The sequence below is a fragment of the Bombyx mandarina genome, chromosome 28 (assembly GCF_030267445.1).
Source record: "Bombyx mandarina strain Sakado chromosome 28, ASM3026744v2".
NCBI lineage: Eukaryota > Metazoa > Arthropoda > Insecta > Lepidoptera > Bombycidae > Bombyx > Bombyx mandarina.
Window position 1 is genome coordinate 5,641,155 of NC_143233.1, and position 17,120 is coordinate 5,658,274.

Below are 17,120 nucleotides of genomic sequence, written 5' to 3' on the forward strand. Positions count from 1 at the left end.
TTTCCAAATAAAATTACTACTACTTGAAAACAAAACATTCCAAAGTGTATAATCTATGATTCCAACCTATAAAATAATAATAATAAAGGTAATTTTTATTCTTCGAAAACAAATATTAATTTACTTAGATAGGATCATCTGAACAAATCGTATGTGCTTGAAATTAGTTAAACTCTAAATATGTCATTACTTCAAAAGCTAGCGTATAACGATTATAAAAAGGCAAAAGATTTTACAGTACATCAATGTGAAACAATCGCTAACTTAGCGAAACTGAAGTGAGTAATTGAAAGAAAATATATAAATGTAATAAATACAACTGATTACATCTCGTCATCATGGTCTAATTTATTAACTTATTAATTTTACACTAGTACATAGCAGACATCGTCCTACCTAATACCGAAACGTATAAATGACAGTCACATTAAATAAATATTTTTTCATGTATGTTTAGTACAACGTTTACAAATGTAGAGTGCCCAGGAGAGCATTTACTGAGAAAATTAGATCTAAGTGGCTGTTCTGTGTCACAATACAAAGTATTGCTCAGTGCCTTGAGGAAATATCGACCACATTCGAAGATAGCTGTTTTAATTGCAAATAACTTATATACACATCTATCAAAACTCGCCACTCCCGCTGTAGACTGTGACTCTTTGTCCTTGCATTTGAAAAGTTTGGGATTTATTGTTGTGACCGTAAAGAATACACATGCAAGTCATCTAAAGGATATTGTTGGAAGAATATCTCATGTCATACCGCCTGATTCATATTGTAAGTGATTAAATCATTTTAAAATATTTAATATACAGAATTCAATTTAAATATGATTAATGTTGTCTTAATTTTACCTATAGAGACAAAAATTTAATTTTGTGTAAAATATAAATTTATTAGTTTAATAATTTATCGTTTATTATTAACAAAAAGTCAAATCAAAATAATTTAACATACATCAACCCATACAGTAGAACAGATCTTCCAATGCGCTTGAAGGAGGCACAGTTCCCAAGATACTGGCTGCGTTGCCTTGTTGGACAGCCAGACTCACAATTTATTAGTTGATTTCATTAATAATTTTCAATTAATATTTTTATTATAGTGTAAGCATATAATATTATAATTTTTAGTGCAATGTGGATTTTGTTTCAAGTAATAATTTATTTTAGGAAATATTTGAATTATTTGAATATAAAAATTGACAGTTTCATATTTGTATTGTTCTAGGTTTTATATTTTATGCTGGTCATGGCTGCCAAATAGGTAACACAAAGTGTATGCTGGGCATTGACTGTCCCACAGAAAATATACAGAATGAACATTGTATGACCGAAAATAACATGCTGAAACAATTTGAAAGATGTAATTTAGATTTATGTGTATTTATTTTGGACATGTGTAGAATCAATCTTGACAGGTATGCAAATCACATTAGCAATATTTTGTGACTATAGTCAATATCATTAAATATTATTCTTAAATCTAGTTTGATAACATGTCATATGAATTTTGGAGTACCTTAGAAGAGGATTCCCTACAATGACAATTTTGTCCCATGTTTATTTTTTTCAATTGCTTTGATGGGGGGACGAGCTCATGGCCCACCTAGTGTTATTACCGGAACCCATAGACATCTACAACGTAAATACCACCATCTACCTTGATATATGAGTTATAAAATCGAAGGCTGAAACGCATTACTGCTTACCTACCTGTATGGAAAACATAAAGATGATATCATGTGAGGTAGTTAAGATTTAAAGGTTTAAACCTAGATTTTTTATAGCATTTGTCCGTCAGATGATCTAATTTTGACCTCTGAGAAAAGAAAGAAAAAAGTACTTACATGTACAGGTAAAGCTTGCTAAAATCAATACACTTTTTCAGAGAAACAAATCCTGATATATCAAATTCAATTGTTTTTACTGAAGATTACATTGTCCACAAAAATCTACTGATAAGTTATTCAACGCAATCATCGCAATCAGCTTATGAAGTGCTCGAAATTGAGTGCTCAACTACTATTAATTTTGATGAAACGTACGAGCTAAAGACTGGTGACACAGACCGCATTGTGCCTGGAGCCAGTCAGTATGTGAAAGCTTTGTGCAACAGGATTGGAGAGGATTGTGATGTCAGTAGTCTTCTAGATAGAGTGCATGGTGGTAAGTATGGCTTAACATCAATTTTCGGAGCAAATTCCTTAACACAATTTATGGTAAGAGTTGACAGATAAAAAAGTCATGTAACAAGAAAACGTCTCTGCATGCGATTTTTTCTCTTTATCTATTTCCATTATGTATCTCTGAGTGTTTTTATACAGACTATACCTAATGCAATATTGTATAGACATTTTTTAATTATTGAATATTTTTCTCGACTTCTTTGTTAATAGGGATCATCTCTGTCAGGGGTGACGCCCCAAAAATTTTTAATAATAATATTCAGTTGGTATTTTTCAATCAGGGCCTCTATTGAGCATCCTTGAGTATTGTGAGTCCAGCATGACCGTTTGACTTTTTCTTCTGCGAAGTAGCCTTGCGTTCCATTGTAAAAATGGGACAAAACAAATGAGACAAACCTCATGTTTCCAGGTAGCTAGGTGGCGGCATTATTAATATACATTAAGAATGTTTTCCTTACAGATGTCGAAAATTCACTTCGGAAACAAAAACCAATAAAAGTACAATGCGGTGTTGAAAAACGCCAACTGAACGACGTTCCGAATTGTAAGTAACTTCCATTTTTTATTTGATTTTGACGGTACACTTCCTTACAACTGTTGGTTTTCAAACTGTGATACCGTGTCTCAAGATTAGGCAACGGCATTCACAAGCTTTGATCGAGTTTCTTCCCTCAAATAAATAAATCGCAAAAGAGAATCCCATTCTCACGGATCGTTTGGAACCTCTGGGTCTGCGGAGGGACTTCGGTTCCCTCTGTATTTTGTACCGTATGTTCCATGGGGAGTGCTCTGAGGAATTGTTCGAGATGATACCGGCATCTCGATTGACCATCGCACCGCCCGCCACCGGAGTAGAGTTCATCCATACTATCTGGAGCCACTGCGGTCATCCACAGTGCATTTCCAGAGGTCTTTTTTGCCACGTACCATCCAGCTATAGAATGAGCTCCCCTCCACGGTGTTGCCCGAGCGCTATGACATGTCCTTCTTCAAACGAGGCTTGTGGAGAGTATTAAGCGGTAGGCAACGGCTTGGCTCTGCATTGCTGAACTCCATGGGCGACGGTAACCAGGTGGGCCGTATGCTCGTCTGCCAAAAAGGACAATAAAAAAAAAAAAAAAAATGTAACACCTACTGTAAATCCCTCAAAAATGTTTGTGTTATTGTTCGTTTTACTCGTTAAATATATTCATCTAATACTTTAATTGGTGGAAAAAAGGCAATTTTCGTATTTAAGAAGTTCCTAAATTTAGGTTTGAAAAGAAACCAAACCATATGGGAGGAAGGGATAATGGGCTGTGCTTTATTTTACCTACATAGTTTTAAGCGGTCGCTGGAAACTCACCCCGGTCATCGTCCTCATCGAACCCATCGCTTGCGACGAAGGGCTCGACGAGTAAATTAACCCATAAACACAGCCCACTGAGTAAATTTATCCGCAAACACAGCCCACTGAGTAAACTTACCCACAGACACAGCCCACTGAGTTTCTCGCCAGATCTTTTCAGTGGGTCGCGTTTCCTATCATCCGGTGGTAGATTCTGCAAAGCATGGTTCTTGCTAGGGTTTGTGTTAGCAACATCGTCACGGTTTGAGCCCCCGTGAGCTCACCTACTAGTTGAGGTTACACTGATATAGTCTCCCTAGACCATCATACAGATTAGGTAGAAAAAAAAATTAAAAAAAAATGAAACTCACCAACACCAGTCATAAAAAACTGAACACTTCAAAAGGTCTTAAAACGCAACTGACTTTCTCTTACACATCTTATAGCCCGAGAGCCCGTGGGATCTACCTGTATGTATTTGACCAGACCTGAATTTTCGTACATTGAGACCCCTATACCTACCATGCATGAGGTGGGGACTCACTAAGCTCAAAGTGGTCGACGCGCCGAGCGCTCAGGTAGGACAGGTACCGATTTTGACGGATTTTAAATCCATTTGACCACGTCTGCCGTTTTGAAATTTTGAAAATATATGATTATTATTATCGGAAAATAATAATGGCAGACCATTATCGCGCATTTTACTTTGTGGCAGACCACTTTGAAAATGCTAAATTGCATTGAAAATGCAAAATTTTGAAAGTAATTGACTAGATCTGCCATTGATTTAATAATATGTTGTTTATTATAGTCTTAAAAACTTATATTGATCACGGCAGACCTCTACATTGCGTACATACATCAACATATAATAAAATCTTAGCTACTACCCGGCCAGATGTATATTATGTTTTCCGTTCACTGTTTTAGAGGAATATAATTTACTTGCGATTTACTTTAGCAATGTATTTACCGCAATTAATATTTTTTTATATTATATATACTAAACTTCATTAGTTAGACAATTAAGAAGTGAATTTTTTATGGAATAATTATAAATAATACGGTACAATGCTGATCAAAAAAGAATTCAATTCCTCATTTTTATTTCGTCAAGACAAAATTTAAAAGTGTTAAATCAGTTAAAAAAATATATCATGCATGCATTACATATTATATATATATCAATCTTCATTCATCATCATCATCATCGGAGTCATCTTTATCGTTAGGCGACTCGTCTTCATCAACCATTGAATCGAATACTGCAAAAATAAAACATAAATTGTAAAATGAACGTAAATTCATCTGAACATGTTCGAGAAAGAATTGTTATCAACTTACCAGGAACATTGGTGATTAAGTCACTCACAAAATATGGAAGTTGGTCACCTTCGAACCCTTTGAAGGCATATATGTTGTCCTGCTCAATCCAACCATACTCCAATGGGTCTAAAGTTGTCAGTTGCTTTTTGTAAGCATTTCTCCAAATAGAAGAAATATAGTGGGCCCTCAAAAGTTGTTGATAAAGCTCACTCTTATGCGGTGGTATTGAGCTTGCCTCAAATTTTTGATTTTTTTTTCTATAATTTTCATTGATGTCTGAATATTTATAGTTGCTAACGAATAGCTGGAACCTTCCATCATCTACATCACTAGATTTTTTGGCATTGTATAGCTGGCAAGTTAAATGTTGAATGATAAAAATGAGGAATTGAATTATTTTTTGATCAGCATTATACCGTATTATTTATAATTATTCCATAAAAAATTCACTTCTTAATTGTCTAACTAATGAAGTTTAGTATATATAATATAAAAAAATATTAATTTCGGTAAATACATTGCTAAAGTAAATCGCAAGTAAATTATATTCCTCTAAAACAGTGAACGGAAAACATAATATACATCTGGCCGGGTAGTAGCTAAGATTTTATTATATGTTGATGTATGTACGCAATGTAGAGGTCTGCCGTGATCAATATAAGTTTTTAAGACTATAATAAACAACATATTATTAAATCAATGGCAGATCTAGTCAATTACTTTCAAAATTTTGCATTTTCAATGCAATTTTGCATTTTCAAAGTGGTCTGCCACAAAGTAAAATGCGCGATAATGGTCTGCCATTCTTATTTTCCGATAATAATAATCATATATTTTCAAAATTTCAAAACGGCAGACGTGATCAAATGGATTTAAAATCCGTCAAAATCGGTACCTGTCCTACCTGAGCGCTCGGCGCGTCGACCACTTTGAGCTTAGTGAGTCCCCACCATGCATGGTAGGTATAGGGGTCTCAATGTACGAAAATTCAGGTCTGGTCAAATACATACAGGTAGATCCCACGGGCTCTCGGGCTATTAAATTAATACGTGAAGCAAAAACTTTGTATCCCTTTTTACGAAAAAGTATGAAATTTTCCACACTTATATAGAATATAGAGAAGAAGTGCATAAAAGATACATTAAATCAATAAATAAAACATTACACACACGACATACCATGTATTTGACGCACACACGCATGCATACTATTTATTGTCAAACTTTTGTTCTTGACGTCTGTGGTAAAATTGAGAATAGATTAAAAAAATATTGTTTGTCTTATTAATATTTTTTTATAGTGTAGCCTTGGCGAAATTTGTGATTATAGAAGTATAAAATACAATTATAATAGTGTATAAACTTATTATACAATTCCAATTAATTATAGTCGAATTTCGACTACTGCAGGACCTCTAGTTTATAATTAATCTAATATAGTTTACAATGTTACAGGTGAACCGATTATATTAATCAACAAATTGAAGGAGTCGATAAAAGATTATACAAACTACTGTGATGTTTTCTGAATATTCAAATAAAGAACAGATTATTGTGACAAGAATATAATTCTTATTTAAATACAACTTTTTTTATAACAACAATTATTTTTGTATTTCTTTTTAAAAATCCAGTAATCAGTCTATAATACAATCTTTACATTTTCTTAATAAGCATATGAGGCTGAAAATGATTAACAATGTTAACCCACCAACTGTCTTCAACTCCTTTTGTGAACTCTCTGATAAATCTGTAGTTCAAAATGAATATGTTATCCTGGTACTGGGGTTGAGCTCTGCAAAGACAAGACATATTAAACTCAATTTGATATCTATGCCTTCATGTTTATGATATCACTATTTTAAATAATTATAAAAAGAGTCTCTAAGTTATTCTTAGATATCTTATATGATGATGGCAGTGTGGTGGTACCTACCTGTGCGGACTCGCAAGAGGTCCTACCACCAGTAAAAATCTCTCATAAGCACTAAGATCTGCACTGTAATGAGAACTTATTTTTTTTTATACCCAGTAATATATAATGTATTACAAAGGTAGTAAATGGCTAATCGAGATTCTTTTTCACAATTTAAATTAATTATTGTTTATTTTTCATAAAACACAACTTATGATAGAATTTCAAAGATAAAACAAGACTGCAGGTAAAACAGCAGTTACAGATAAAATAAGAAATTTGAATGACTATTGAATTAAAAATTTACTAAATTTCTTATGGAAAGCATGCACAAGTGCTTGGTTATCATTTAGAATTTGTTTTGAAATAAATATGATAATTTTAAAATGCCAAGATCCTCAGTGTGCGAACTTGTTTTTAAAAAAAGTATTTACCCTAAAGTTATTGGAGGCATGTCACCGCTTTCCTTCATATTTTTCAGCCCTCTTAACACATGATAACACATTGTGATTTCAACCCAACGCTTATCCGAATCATCAAAAATTACTCCAACCTGAAATTAAAACAAGTTTGATAGTTATATTTATGTTCTATTGTATGGGCTCTGAAATGTTTTGGAGATATTAATGTGGTTTGCAGTTCATGGGAATATCAATTCTACTATACTATATATGAGTTGACTATTATCAAAGCCGGCAATCTGACTTTTGGACAATGATTGGTAAATCAGAAAAACGAATTATTGACTTTGTATTCCATTGGCAGTCACAAACTATTAACCTTTATTTAATGCAGGTTTTGAACCGTATTCTTTGAAGGAGACGATTTATATTCAAATCAATCTGTATTGACATATCAACTTCGATCAATAATACTACTAGATTCGCGATTAGCGCTTCAAAAACGGCCCGAAAAATAAGACCACAAATAAATTTGTGGTCTTATTTCAAATTAGTATGGTCCAATCATAGCCAACACTAAGACGTCAAAACGCTGCAATGCGCGTTCAAAAACTGAGTAAAAAACCACCGTAACAACAAGGTTTTGGAAGGAATATCTTTTTTTGGTAAATTTATATTATTAAGTGTTTTTCATAAATTAATAAACACAATTATATTGTAAATAAAACACAATTTACGAATATTGTAATTGTTTGGCCAATGTTTGCAACAAGGCACCAACTATTGTAACAAACATCACCTATTCTTGGACAGGGAATGCATAGAGTAGTTTTGTTATTTTATAATGTTATTTTTGTTTGTAGATTTCCTAGTAGCCCCTTGTCGCTGTGCATAATGGATATATATTGTCGCGAAAGAAAGAGGAGAAGAAATATTGAACCCTTATAAAAATTCTAGAATTGTTCAATGGTGGTGGCAAATCAATGCAAAAAAGTATTAAAAAAACTTTATATGAGTCGACTATTATCAAAGCCGGCAATGTGACTTTTGGACAATTATTGGTAAATCAGAAAAACGAATTATTGACTTTGTATTCCATTGGCAGTCACAAAACTCTTCTGAACGACATCTTAGATAAATAACAGGTTAAGTATTAACCTTTATTTAATGCAGGTTTTGAACCGTATTCTTTGAAGGAGACGATTATATTCAAATCAATCTGTATTGACATATCAATAACATTTTTTTGTCCAAATGCACAGATTGCCATCTTTGATAATAGACGACTCATATGTATGTGTAAATATTTTAAGCGTATATGCTGAAAAGGATTTGTTTTCTGGGGGAAACGAACACAGCCATAAAATAAGCCTAAATTAAACTGATTATAGAAAAATTCATTGATATAAGATTACATTATATTTGTAAAAAAGAAACGGCTCATATAAAAATGACTTCTAAACGACAGCTTTATAACAAACTGAATCTGTTTAAAGGTAATTAAACCTACATTATTGTTTTAATTACTTCTGTATAAAGAATACGTGGAAAACATGTTTCGTGTTTCCTTTCATATTTTTTTTACTTTATTCAATTTTATTTTTTATCACCTATTTGTTGTAATAGCGGCAATGTAAAATATTATCTCCTACTTTTTTGAATCGGTCAAAAATAGTTGCGACCATACAAAACAAACCTAAAACAAATATGTATATTCTGCAACTCTATGTCTTTCAATACTTACTGTGTTCTGAGCATTGAAATGTAATACCAAGAACTACATCTAGTTCCACAATACTATAAGCACGAAATTTTAAACAAATATTTTTAACCTTATAAATTTTATTAGGCTTTAAGTATCATTTTAGAATAATTATTTTTGTACTGATGACTTTTTATGTTCAAGTGACATTTTAAATTTATTCCATAATATTCTTTTTCTGACGAAAGGACCTAAATACATATATTTTGCAATGGTAATTAAACTTGATGTTTAAGTATTAAGGTTTATAATAAACTGAAGTCGTTAACATTATTAAACTTTTTTCTAAGAAATGAAGATGTTTTCGTGTCTGCAAACGTGGCCACTGGAGCGTCTTATTTTTGTTCCTGATCCTTAATCTAGTACTATTATCTTCGATCAACAATAGTAACTAGATTTCGGGTCAGTGCATAAAATCCGTCTCGTCAAATAACAGCGCACTTGAAATGTGAGCTCTTATTTTGTTTAGTTCACTTCAAACACAGCCAATGTCAACCCGTCTCACAATACCGCAGTGTGTATTCAAAAGTTGCAAAAATAAGGCCCGAAAAAGCAATTTAACGGCCGGAATATCTTACTTTCGGTAAGTACATGAAGTATAAACTATATTGTAAGCTTTAAACTTATAAATAATATTAAATTTTCAACAAAATTACCGATTTTTAACCACCGGCTCGGCCAACACATGGACAAACTTTTGCTTAACAGAACAGTAAATGCATGGAGTAGATTTGTGTTGTAATAATTTTTTAAAATTTGTTAGCAGCACTTCAAAATTAGTTGGTTAAAATTGGTTAATGCTGCTTTTGTGTCTGTTTGTTAGACTCTCATTAGATACTTAGCTTTCCATTTTTATTTTAGCTTTCCTATTATATTGTGAATATATATTTTTTTTTCCTTACATTATTCGTTAGATTAGTTTTTGTTATTGTGTTGTTTTGTCATAATTGTAAGGAACATTGTTATACAAATTCAGCACTATATGTCTTGTTTTGTCGTGCGCACATGTCTTATGTTGCAAGCCAGATTTTGTTTCTTTTTATTTGTGTATTTTGTATATCTTTAGCTTGTGATGTGTGTTGTGAGCCTAATAAAATAAATAAATAAATAAATCACATGTGAAGAATGGATCTCGATTGTCGCCAGAGAAACAAGAGATGACTTTTATAAGCCAGCTAAGATCTCCGCTTATTGACACTGGACATCTTTGCCTTCCGTGCTCACGGCTACTGAAACGTGGCCGAAACATTATAATAAAAATACCACGCTTGAAACCGTTTAAATGTTGTTTTATTATGTGCACTGGTCGCGAAAACTTAAAAATATATATTACACAAAAACGTAACGCTAATAAAATAATAAGTAATGTATAGATACTAACAAACATACATTTCCAAAACATAAAAAGTAAACAACTAAACTTTTACTTTAATTCATTAATAAATTATTTTAGTGTTAAGCGCGACTCCCTTACCTCCTGTAGTAAATACAAATCGGCATTTCAAGAAGCAAAAATAAATAAAGCAAAACGATGTTAGTTCTCAGAGCAATTAAGGGAAAAGTTACTTTATTTGTTGCTATTTAAGATTGATTTAACATTAAAAGTTGTTTAAAATATGTATTTTTATTGGTAAGTGACAGGAGTAATTTATTGCTTTGCTCGTTTTATGTGACGAATGATCGTAAGTATTAGATAATGTTTTGGAGATTTGTGACTTTATTACTAGGTGCCATAGTTGTTATTAGTTTGAACGTAAAAGTGTTTCAAAACTTTTTTCTCCGTTTGTTAGTAAACGAATGTAGCTATATAAGTATATATTCACGCGGACAGTTTTTGCTTTAATTTTGTACGTATCCCTTTATCTAGTTACTATTGTTGATCGAAGACTATTATTGATCGAAGCATATCAATAAAAATTTTTTGTCCGAATGCACAAATTGCCACCTTTGATAATAGACGACTCATATATACTAGATATTTAAGATTGCACAAGACTTGAACAAAATATTAGTGAATTATATATACAGCACTTATAAATATCAGTGAGTTATATAAACAGCACTCTTATTTTTCTTTACCCCTGAATATGAGTATACAAAATTTTGTGATGATATTAAATGAATTGAAACCATAATAAACATACTCACTTTTGTATTTATAATGTAATAAGTACATATTGATTTGGATAATTCATTATAGGGAATTGTATGTCACCTATATTTTTAGGCAAAGGTTGTTTTATTTAAACCAGGATATTTTATTATCTGAACAGAAGTACTGAACAAAGACTACTACTAGCTAGTATTATATTAAGCAGTTGCAGACCCACTGAATAATTGAACTTGCTCTTATTGGATTTTTATATGAACATTATAAAAATGTAAGACATGTAATAAAAATTGAATTGAAAAAAAGCAAGAGATTGCTAATAATTACTAGTAATAAGGTCTTGTGTGACTTCACAGCTGCATACTGCCTTATTCTGCCACTAGGCAGTAATGCATTCCAGTTTGAAGTTTAGACATCAAATGAAGATGGATGAAAGCATTCATATATTAATGACTCTGATAACTCAAGTGAAGATGGATGAAAGCATTCATATATTAATGACTCTGATAACCATGAACAACAGGAGGCCGTGAGCTAGTTCACTTGTTGCTATAATAAAAATATTTAAAATACAGTAAGATATTATTAGTGAAAAGAATTACTTGATAAGGAAATGCATAAAATATATCTTCTTTTTCTATGGCTAACAATTGCCGCTGGGACACAGAAAGTTGAGACACAGCAGTCTTCAGTGCATTAATAGCATCTTTATCCACCAAACCCTCTAGAGTTTTGAAATCACTGTTTTGTAATGCTCCTGAAACAATCTAACAAGAAAAATTAGTTACCTGTTCTAAAAAAAGTGGTCTAAATTCATACTCAACATATTATTGTGATTTTTTAATGTTGGAGATTGTTGATAGATAAGATGCTTGGTGTATTGGTTTATTAGTATGGTGATTCAAGCAATTGTTTATTTATAATATATTTTATTCTATCTATTGTCTATATTGTATAAATTTTACTCATAAAAATGGCAATATTTTTTTTACTGTTATTAGGGCATTATGATCTTGCATAGGTAAGCACCACAATGCTGTCTTGTGCTGCTTAAAATTATCTGTTATAGTTTGAAAGGTAAGAGAGTTGTTATACAACACAGTTGGAATTTATGCCTTATGTATCAAAATCAGGGGTGGTATTCAAATGCCATTTCCATTAGTAGCCACTTGACATCAGGTCAGTTGAGAGTTAACCATTTACTGCAATAAATAAAATCTTAATCTATGGTACATTTGATTTCACAAACATACTTACTGAGTAATACATTTATGTTTTTTAAATAGATGTCATCAATCCAAGTTATTTATATTTTTAACTTTTAATTTTTTTTATTGCTTAGATGGGTGGACGAGCTCACAGCCCACCTGGTGTTAAGTGGTTACTGGAGCCCATAGACATCTACGACGTAAATGCGCCACCCACCTTGAGATATCAGTTTTAGGGTCCCAGTATAGTTACAACGGCTGCCCCGCCCTTCAAGCCGAAGCGCATTACTGCTTCACGGCAGAAATAGGCAGAGTGGTGGTACCTAGCCGCGCGCACTTACAAGAGGTCCTACACCAGTAAAAAACTAATCTCGAAATAGAAATTTTTTTTAATCGACAATTTGCCATTACTAAGATTGGTATTTACCAATATTACGTGCGTAACATGTAATATACCTAATTTATAGTACAAATTTAAAGTTATATCATATAATAACGTTACCTGAACTGCATGTTTGGAAGCTTCAATGAACTCGTTCAGACTAAATTCTTGATCAAAATACGGTCTTATAATAAAATTTGAAAACATCCAATTCTTTACGTATTTTATGAATGAAGGCCACATTATCGGCGGGAATTCCATCAATTGAGGCAACTTCCGTGTTTCCGTTCCTTGTTCGGAATATTTTCGATATTGTATAATAGGACATTTTGAGGTTATTGCTATTTGTTTTGGTACATTATTATAAGCGATTTTATCGCATAGCCGTAACGATTGCCTCGTTAAAACATGCCTTAATACTAAATTCATATTTCGCAAATAATTATCAAAATATTATTCAATCTAAATAAAAAAGGTATTCTTTAAACCAAAACAATCTCACAACATTCGAATTAGGGATGAGGATTCGAGATTGATTAATCGAAGAACCGATTTTTCGAGTCAGAAAAATCGATTTTTTTAAATCGATATGTAGTTCTGAATTGATTCAGTGAATCTATATTTCACTCTTGAAAATTGACATTCGATTTTTTCAGTTTTGGTAAGAACCACAAAATTATTTCCAATAAGTATTTAATTTAATTTTTCAACCAATAAAGAATCAGGGGCCATATTTTTGCGATAATTCGATACTCAGTTAGCTTTATACTTATTTTGATTTCATCTATTTTAATAATTATTAATAATAATATATATATAATATATAATATAGAGGATAGAGGATTAGTTGAATGTACCCGTAATATTATACGGTATTGTCGGTTAACGAGTTAATGGCTCAAAAATTCACTATAAGCTGAACTATCTATTTTCTTCACTTTTTAATGTAACAAATACATTTAAAAAATAAATGTCTTCTTTCAAACCTGACCTGATACTTTGACATGGTAATAAAATAATTTATAATTACAAAATAATTTATTAAAAAATAATTTTCTATAATTGTCATTATCGAATTCTCTGAACTAAAAAATTCCGTGATTTTACTGATAAGAGGTCTAGAGGTATTATGGTATTTTTCTTGTTTTTAATAAAATGGATTTATATTTACATTGTAAATGAACTCTTGAAAAAAATCGATTTTTAAGGAATCGATCTTTTGGATCTCAATTTTTTTGTGAATCGATTTATTACGTTACGATTTGAATCGATTTAAAATCGATCTTTTTCGTCAAGAATCGGCATCCCTAATTCGTTTTTTTTAAAGGGATTTTATGACCTGGTAACTAAGACCTTTAAGTCATATAGTATATTTTTTTCTTTCTTCTTTTGGCAATAGCGTTTACTTTTTGCCAATGACGTAAATAAAAGATTGGGAAACAAAGTTAAAAAAGGATACGAAACACGAGAAACAATCAGATAATGTCTTATTTTAATTTTCATTCTTAATTTTATGAAAAATGACAATATGGAGTGAAATGAAATGAAGATGATTAATTTGAGACATTAATCAACTGGGATGAAATAAAATGAAATGAGATGATATGGGATGAATATAATCTCAGTAAAATAGTGGTCATTTATTAAGATTTTTTCAATGGACTTTTTGGAGGATCCCGACAAATTACGTCCAGCGCTTTGTTTCATTTTCTCACATTTGTGCACTTTCACAAATATTAAACAGTTAATAAGCCACTGTCATTACACATTTAAACCTGAAAAAACATTAAATGGACAAAATAAAACAAATCACACAACTTCACTCCTCGCTCTCCCGCCAAAAAGTCCTCCCTAATTCGAATGACGACACGGTGTTACCAAAATCGTAGACAGGTAATTTAGATAATTAAAACTTTTATAGCCCAAATTAGGAATTTTAAATGGAAGTAAGTGACAGTGCTGTTGCTGTTTAACATATATCTGTACTCTTTTTTTATAACTTAGTTGTGATAGCTTATGTATGACGCTATTCCGCATACGTGCCGCTTGCTAGATAAGTTTTAAGGGATTTCCCATAGACACAGCCCACTGAGTTTCTCGCCGGATCTTTTCAGTGGGTCGCATTTCCGATCCGGCGGTAGATTCTGCGAAGCACTGCTTTTGCTAGGGCCAGTGCTAGCATCACTCCGGTTTGAGCCCCGTGAGCTCACCTACTAGTTAAGGTTACGCTGAAATAGCCTCTCAAGGCTATCAGCTTAAAGACTTACTACACTTGGCTAAATTTAGTCGACTGAATTCAGTCGCTACTAAATTCAGTAGCAAGGATGGTTTCTGACTGACTAAATCATTTAGAAGCCTAATTAGAAACGCATTTAGGAAGGTGTGATAGCATTTAGTTACTTAATGATTTCAGTAGTCCCTTGTTCTCAGTGCGTAAGGACGTTTTAGTTTTTTTTTTTTTACTTTCGAATAAAAAGTATTTATTTCAGTCACCTTAATTTAATGTGCCAGACATTTATAAATAAACCGACATGTTTCAGGGATAATTTCTGGCAGCAGGGCTTGGGATATTAAAGAACTAAATTTTAAATCTTGATACGAATTTCCTGTTGCAAAAAATCTTAATGTTACAACCAATATTTCTATTGGACTTAAACTGTCGTATGATTAGATATGTAATAGTTATAATAGAGATACTTAATAGACTATCGAAGTATCGTAGGATAGTATCCTGCTTTTGAATAAACGGTGTCCCATATCATTTCATTTAATTTCATCCCAGTTGATTGTCTCAAATTAATCATCTTCATTTCATTTCCATATTAACATTTTTCATAAAAAGAAGAATAAAATTAAAATAAGACATGACTTAAAGGTCTTAGTCACCAGATCATAAAATCCCTTAAAAAAAAGTATTGTATTGTTTACTCCTGGACTCCTGACTCCTGGTATAAATTAAGTGTATAATCTATGCTCCTGGTGGTTTTACTATGTTTTACCCTAAAACGCTATATAACTTTCGTCGTTTAAATTTTAACTGTGTGCTTACCTAAAATAAAATGAATTCAGTAAGTATCTGAATTACGTTGATAATTTGTTTTACATTACGTTCAAGTTTTGAAAGATATCTCTTTTCAGTTAACAAAAGCAGCACCCATGACTAAGGATGAGACGAAGCTTCTGCTACAGCTTGTGGCGGTGAATGAAATTATAAATAATAAGACAACAAATGCCATAAATAATGAACTGAAAAAAAAGGCTTGGCAAAACTTGGCAAATGACTTTAATTCGTCGATCGCAACCGTCCCCCGAACTGCAGCGCAGCTTCGTCTCAAATGGGAAAACTTGAAGAAGTCTGCTCGCAAACACTGTGCCAACACGAGAAACGGCCTTATTAAGGTGAATTGAATTACTTGATGATGTATTGATAAGATTACGTTAAATAAGGTTTTTTTTTTCAGGTTGAATTCGCTTAATTGAAATAACTATTGTTACAGACTGGACGTGATGAGGATTGCTTTCCGCCAGATGGAATATTGGACAAAGTAGCTTCACTTTTGGGCATCGGCATCACACGTCAAGGTCGTCGAAGTACCAGCTCAAATTTGTTATTACAGTGTAACCGCTTACCTGCAGGTTAGAATATCTCAGTCCATTTATTTATTTGTTAAAAAAAACAGTAAGAAAAGGCTCTTTGACTCAAGAGTCACAAAACTAACATCAATGTATGCTATAAACATTAAAAGGTTTCTATATCTATTTTACCCACCTAATCCCAAATAAATCTGCTATAAATAATTAAATAATAATGCAATTCTTCTATCTACATTGATTTTAGGTCAGCCATACTCATAACATTTTTTAATACTTTTACAGCTAAGCGGAAACACAAGATGCAGGAAGAGCTTTGCAAAGCTCGCATATATAGAGACAATGCCTTAGCAGAGTACCTTAAAGCAAAAAAAAAGAAGCTTGATTTGGAAAACAATGAAAAAGAGATTTTAATCGCAAAACTTAAGTTGGAAATAGAGAATGCTAGGTTAGAAAATTTAATATTAAGAGGGGATTCCAAATAAATAACTAAAAAATAATTTGTTTTATATTTTTATAAACACAATACTTTTCAAAAGTTTTGAAGCACACCTCATTTCGTATGAAAAAGATCGCCGGATCTTCTCAGTGGGTCGCATTTCCCATCTGGTGGTAGTTCTGCGAAGCACGCCTTTTGCTAGGGTTCGTGTTAGCAACGTCGTCAGGTTTGAGCCCTGTGAGCTCACCTAATAGATAAGGTTCCGCTGAAATAACCTCTCTTGCTGACGTCCATAAGCGATGGTAACCACCAGGTGATCATCGTATGCTCGACTGCCTTAGACAATGTATAAAATTGTGGACCCAGAAACGTTAGTACTTTAAGAAGTACTTAAGAAAGAGTTTATATATTTTATTAACTTTAAAGTATGCACCTTCAGAAACAATACACTTACACCAAGAAATAATCCTAT

The 17,120-nt window shown here is 32.3% G+C and overlaps 3 protein-coding genes and 1 long non-coding RNA gene across 4 annotated transcripts; 2 read left to right on the forward strand and 2 right to left on the reverse strand.

The window, feature by feature from the left end:
- The first annotated feature begins 36 nt into the window (after positions 1–36).
- LOC114243794 (mucosa-associated lymphoid tissue lymphoma translocation protein 1) lies at positions 37–6,444 on the forward strand. The gene is made up of 6 exons (XM_028175406.2): positions 37–278; positions 458–777; positions 1,231–1,420; positions 1,891–2,168; positions 2,649–2,732; positions 6,296–6,444. The coding sequence occupies exons 1-6, from the start codon at positions 181–183 to the stop codon at positions 6,367–6,369; spliced, it is 1,044 nt and encodes a 347-aa protein (XP_028031207.2). The 5' UTR covers positions 37–180; the 3' UTR covers positions 6,370–6,444.
- On the reverse strand, positions 4,588–5,159 carry LOC149499708 (uncharacterized). The gene is made up of 3 exons (XR_016325526.1): positions 5,140–5,159; positions 4,860–4,999; positions 4,588–4,780 (listed from the first exon to the last, which is right to left on the reverse strand). It is a non-coding gene; the product is annotated as an uncharacterized LOC149499708 (long non-coding RNA).
- On the reverse strand, positions 6,390–13,142 carry LOC114243795 (m-AAA protease-interacting protein 1, mitochondrial). The gene is made up of 4 exons (XM_028175407.2): positions 12,739–13,142; positions 11,631–11,795; positions 7,190–7,308; positions 6,390–6,635 (listed from the first exon to the last, which is right to left on the reverse strand). The coding sequence occupies exons 1-4, from the start codon at positions 13,045–13,047 to the stop codon at positions 6,497–6,499; spliced, it is 732 nt and encodes a 243-aa protein (XP_028031208.1). The 5' UTR covers positions 13,048–13,142; the 3' UTR covers positions 6,390–6,496.
- Positions 13,143–15,529: 2,387 nt separating this feature from the next.
- Positions 15,530–16,709, forward strand: LOC114243780 (uncharacterized). Its single transcript, XM_028175386.2, has 4 exons — positions 15,530–15,686; positions 15,757–16,017; positions 16,116–16,254; positions 16,495–16,709. Exons 1-4 carry the CDS (start codon positions 15,678–15,680, stop codon positions 16,692–16,694), a joined length of 609 nt encoding a protein of 202 aa, XP_028031187.2. The 5' UTR covers positions 15,530–15,677; the 3' UTR covers positions 16,695–16,709.
- The last annotated feature ends 411 nt before the right edge of the window (positions 16,710–17,120 follow it).

Bases quoted from the DNA above. Each gene is read 5' to 3' on its own strand.
- LOC114243794 (XM_028175406.2), top strand. From the start codon at position 181: ATGTCATTACTTCAAAAGCTAGCGTATAACGATTATAAAAAGGCAAAA. The intron at 778-1,230 runs GTAAGTGATTAA...GTATTGTTCTAG, and splicing joins CATACCGCCTGATTCATATT to GTTTTATATTTTATGCTGGT. The intron at 2,169-2,648 runs GTAAGTATGGCT...TTTTCCTTACAG, and splicing joins TCTAGATAGAGTGCATGGTG to ATGTCGAAAATTCACTTCGG.
- LOC114243795 (XM_028175407.2), bottom strand. From the start codon at position 13,047: ATGAATTTAGTATTAAGGCATGTTTTAACGAGGCAATCGTTACGGCTA. The intron at 11,796-12,738 runs GTAACGTTATTA...TTTTCTTGTTAG, and splicing joins CTTCCAAACATGCAGTTCAG to ATTGTTTCAGGAGCATTACA. The intron at 7,309-11,630 runs GTAATTCTTTTC...TTTTAATTTCAG, and splicing joins TTTATGCATTTCCTTATCAA to GTTGGAGTAATTTTTGATGA.
- LOC114243780 (XM_028175386.2), top strand. The intron at 16,018-16,115 runs GTGAATTGAATT...CTATTGTTACAG, and splicing joins CGAGAAACGGCCTTATTAAG to ACTGGACGTGATGAGGATTG. The intron at 16,255-16,494 runs GTTAGAATATCT...ATACTTTTACAG, and splicing joins GTGTAACCGCTTACCTGCAG to CTAAGCGGAAACACAAGATG.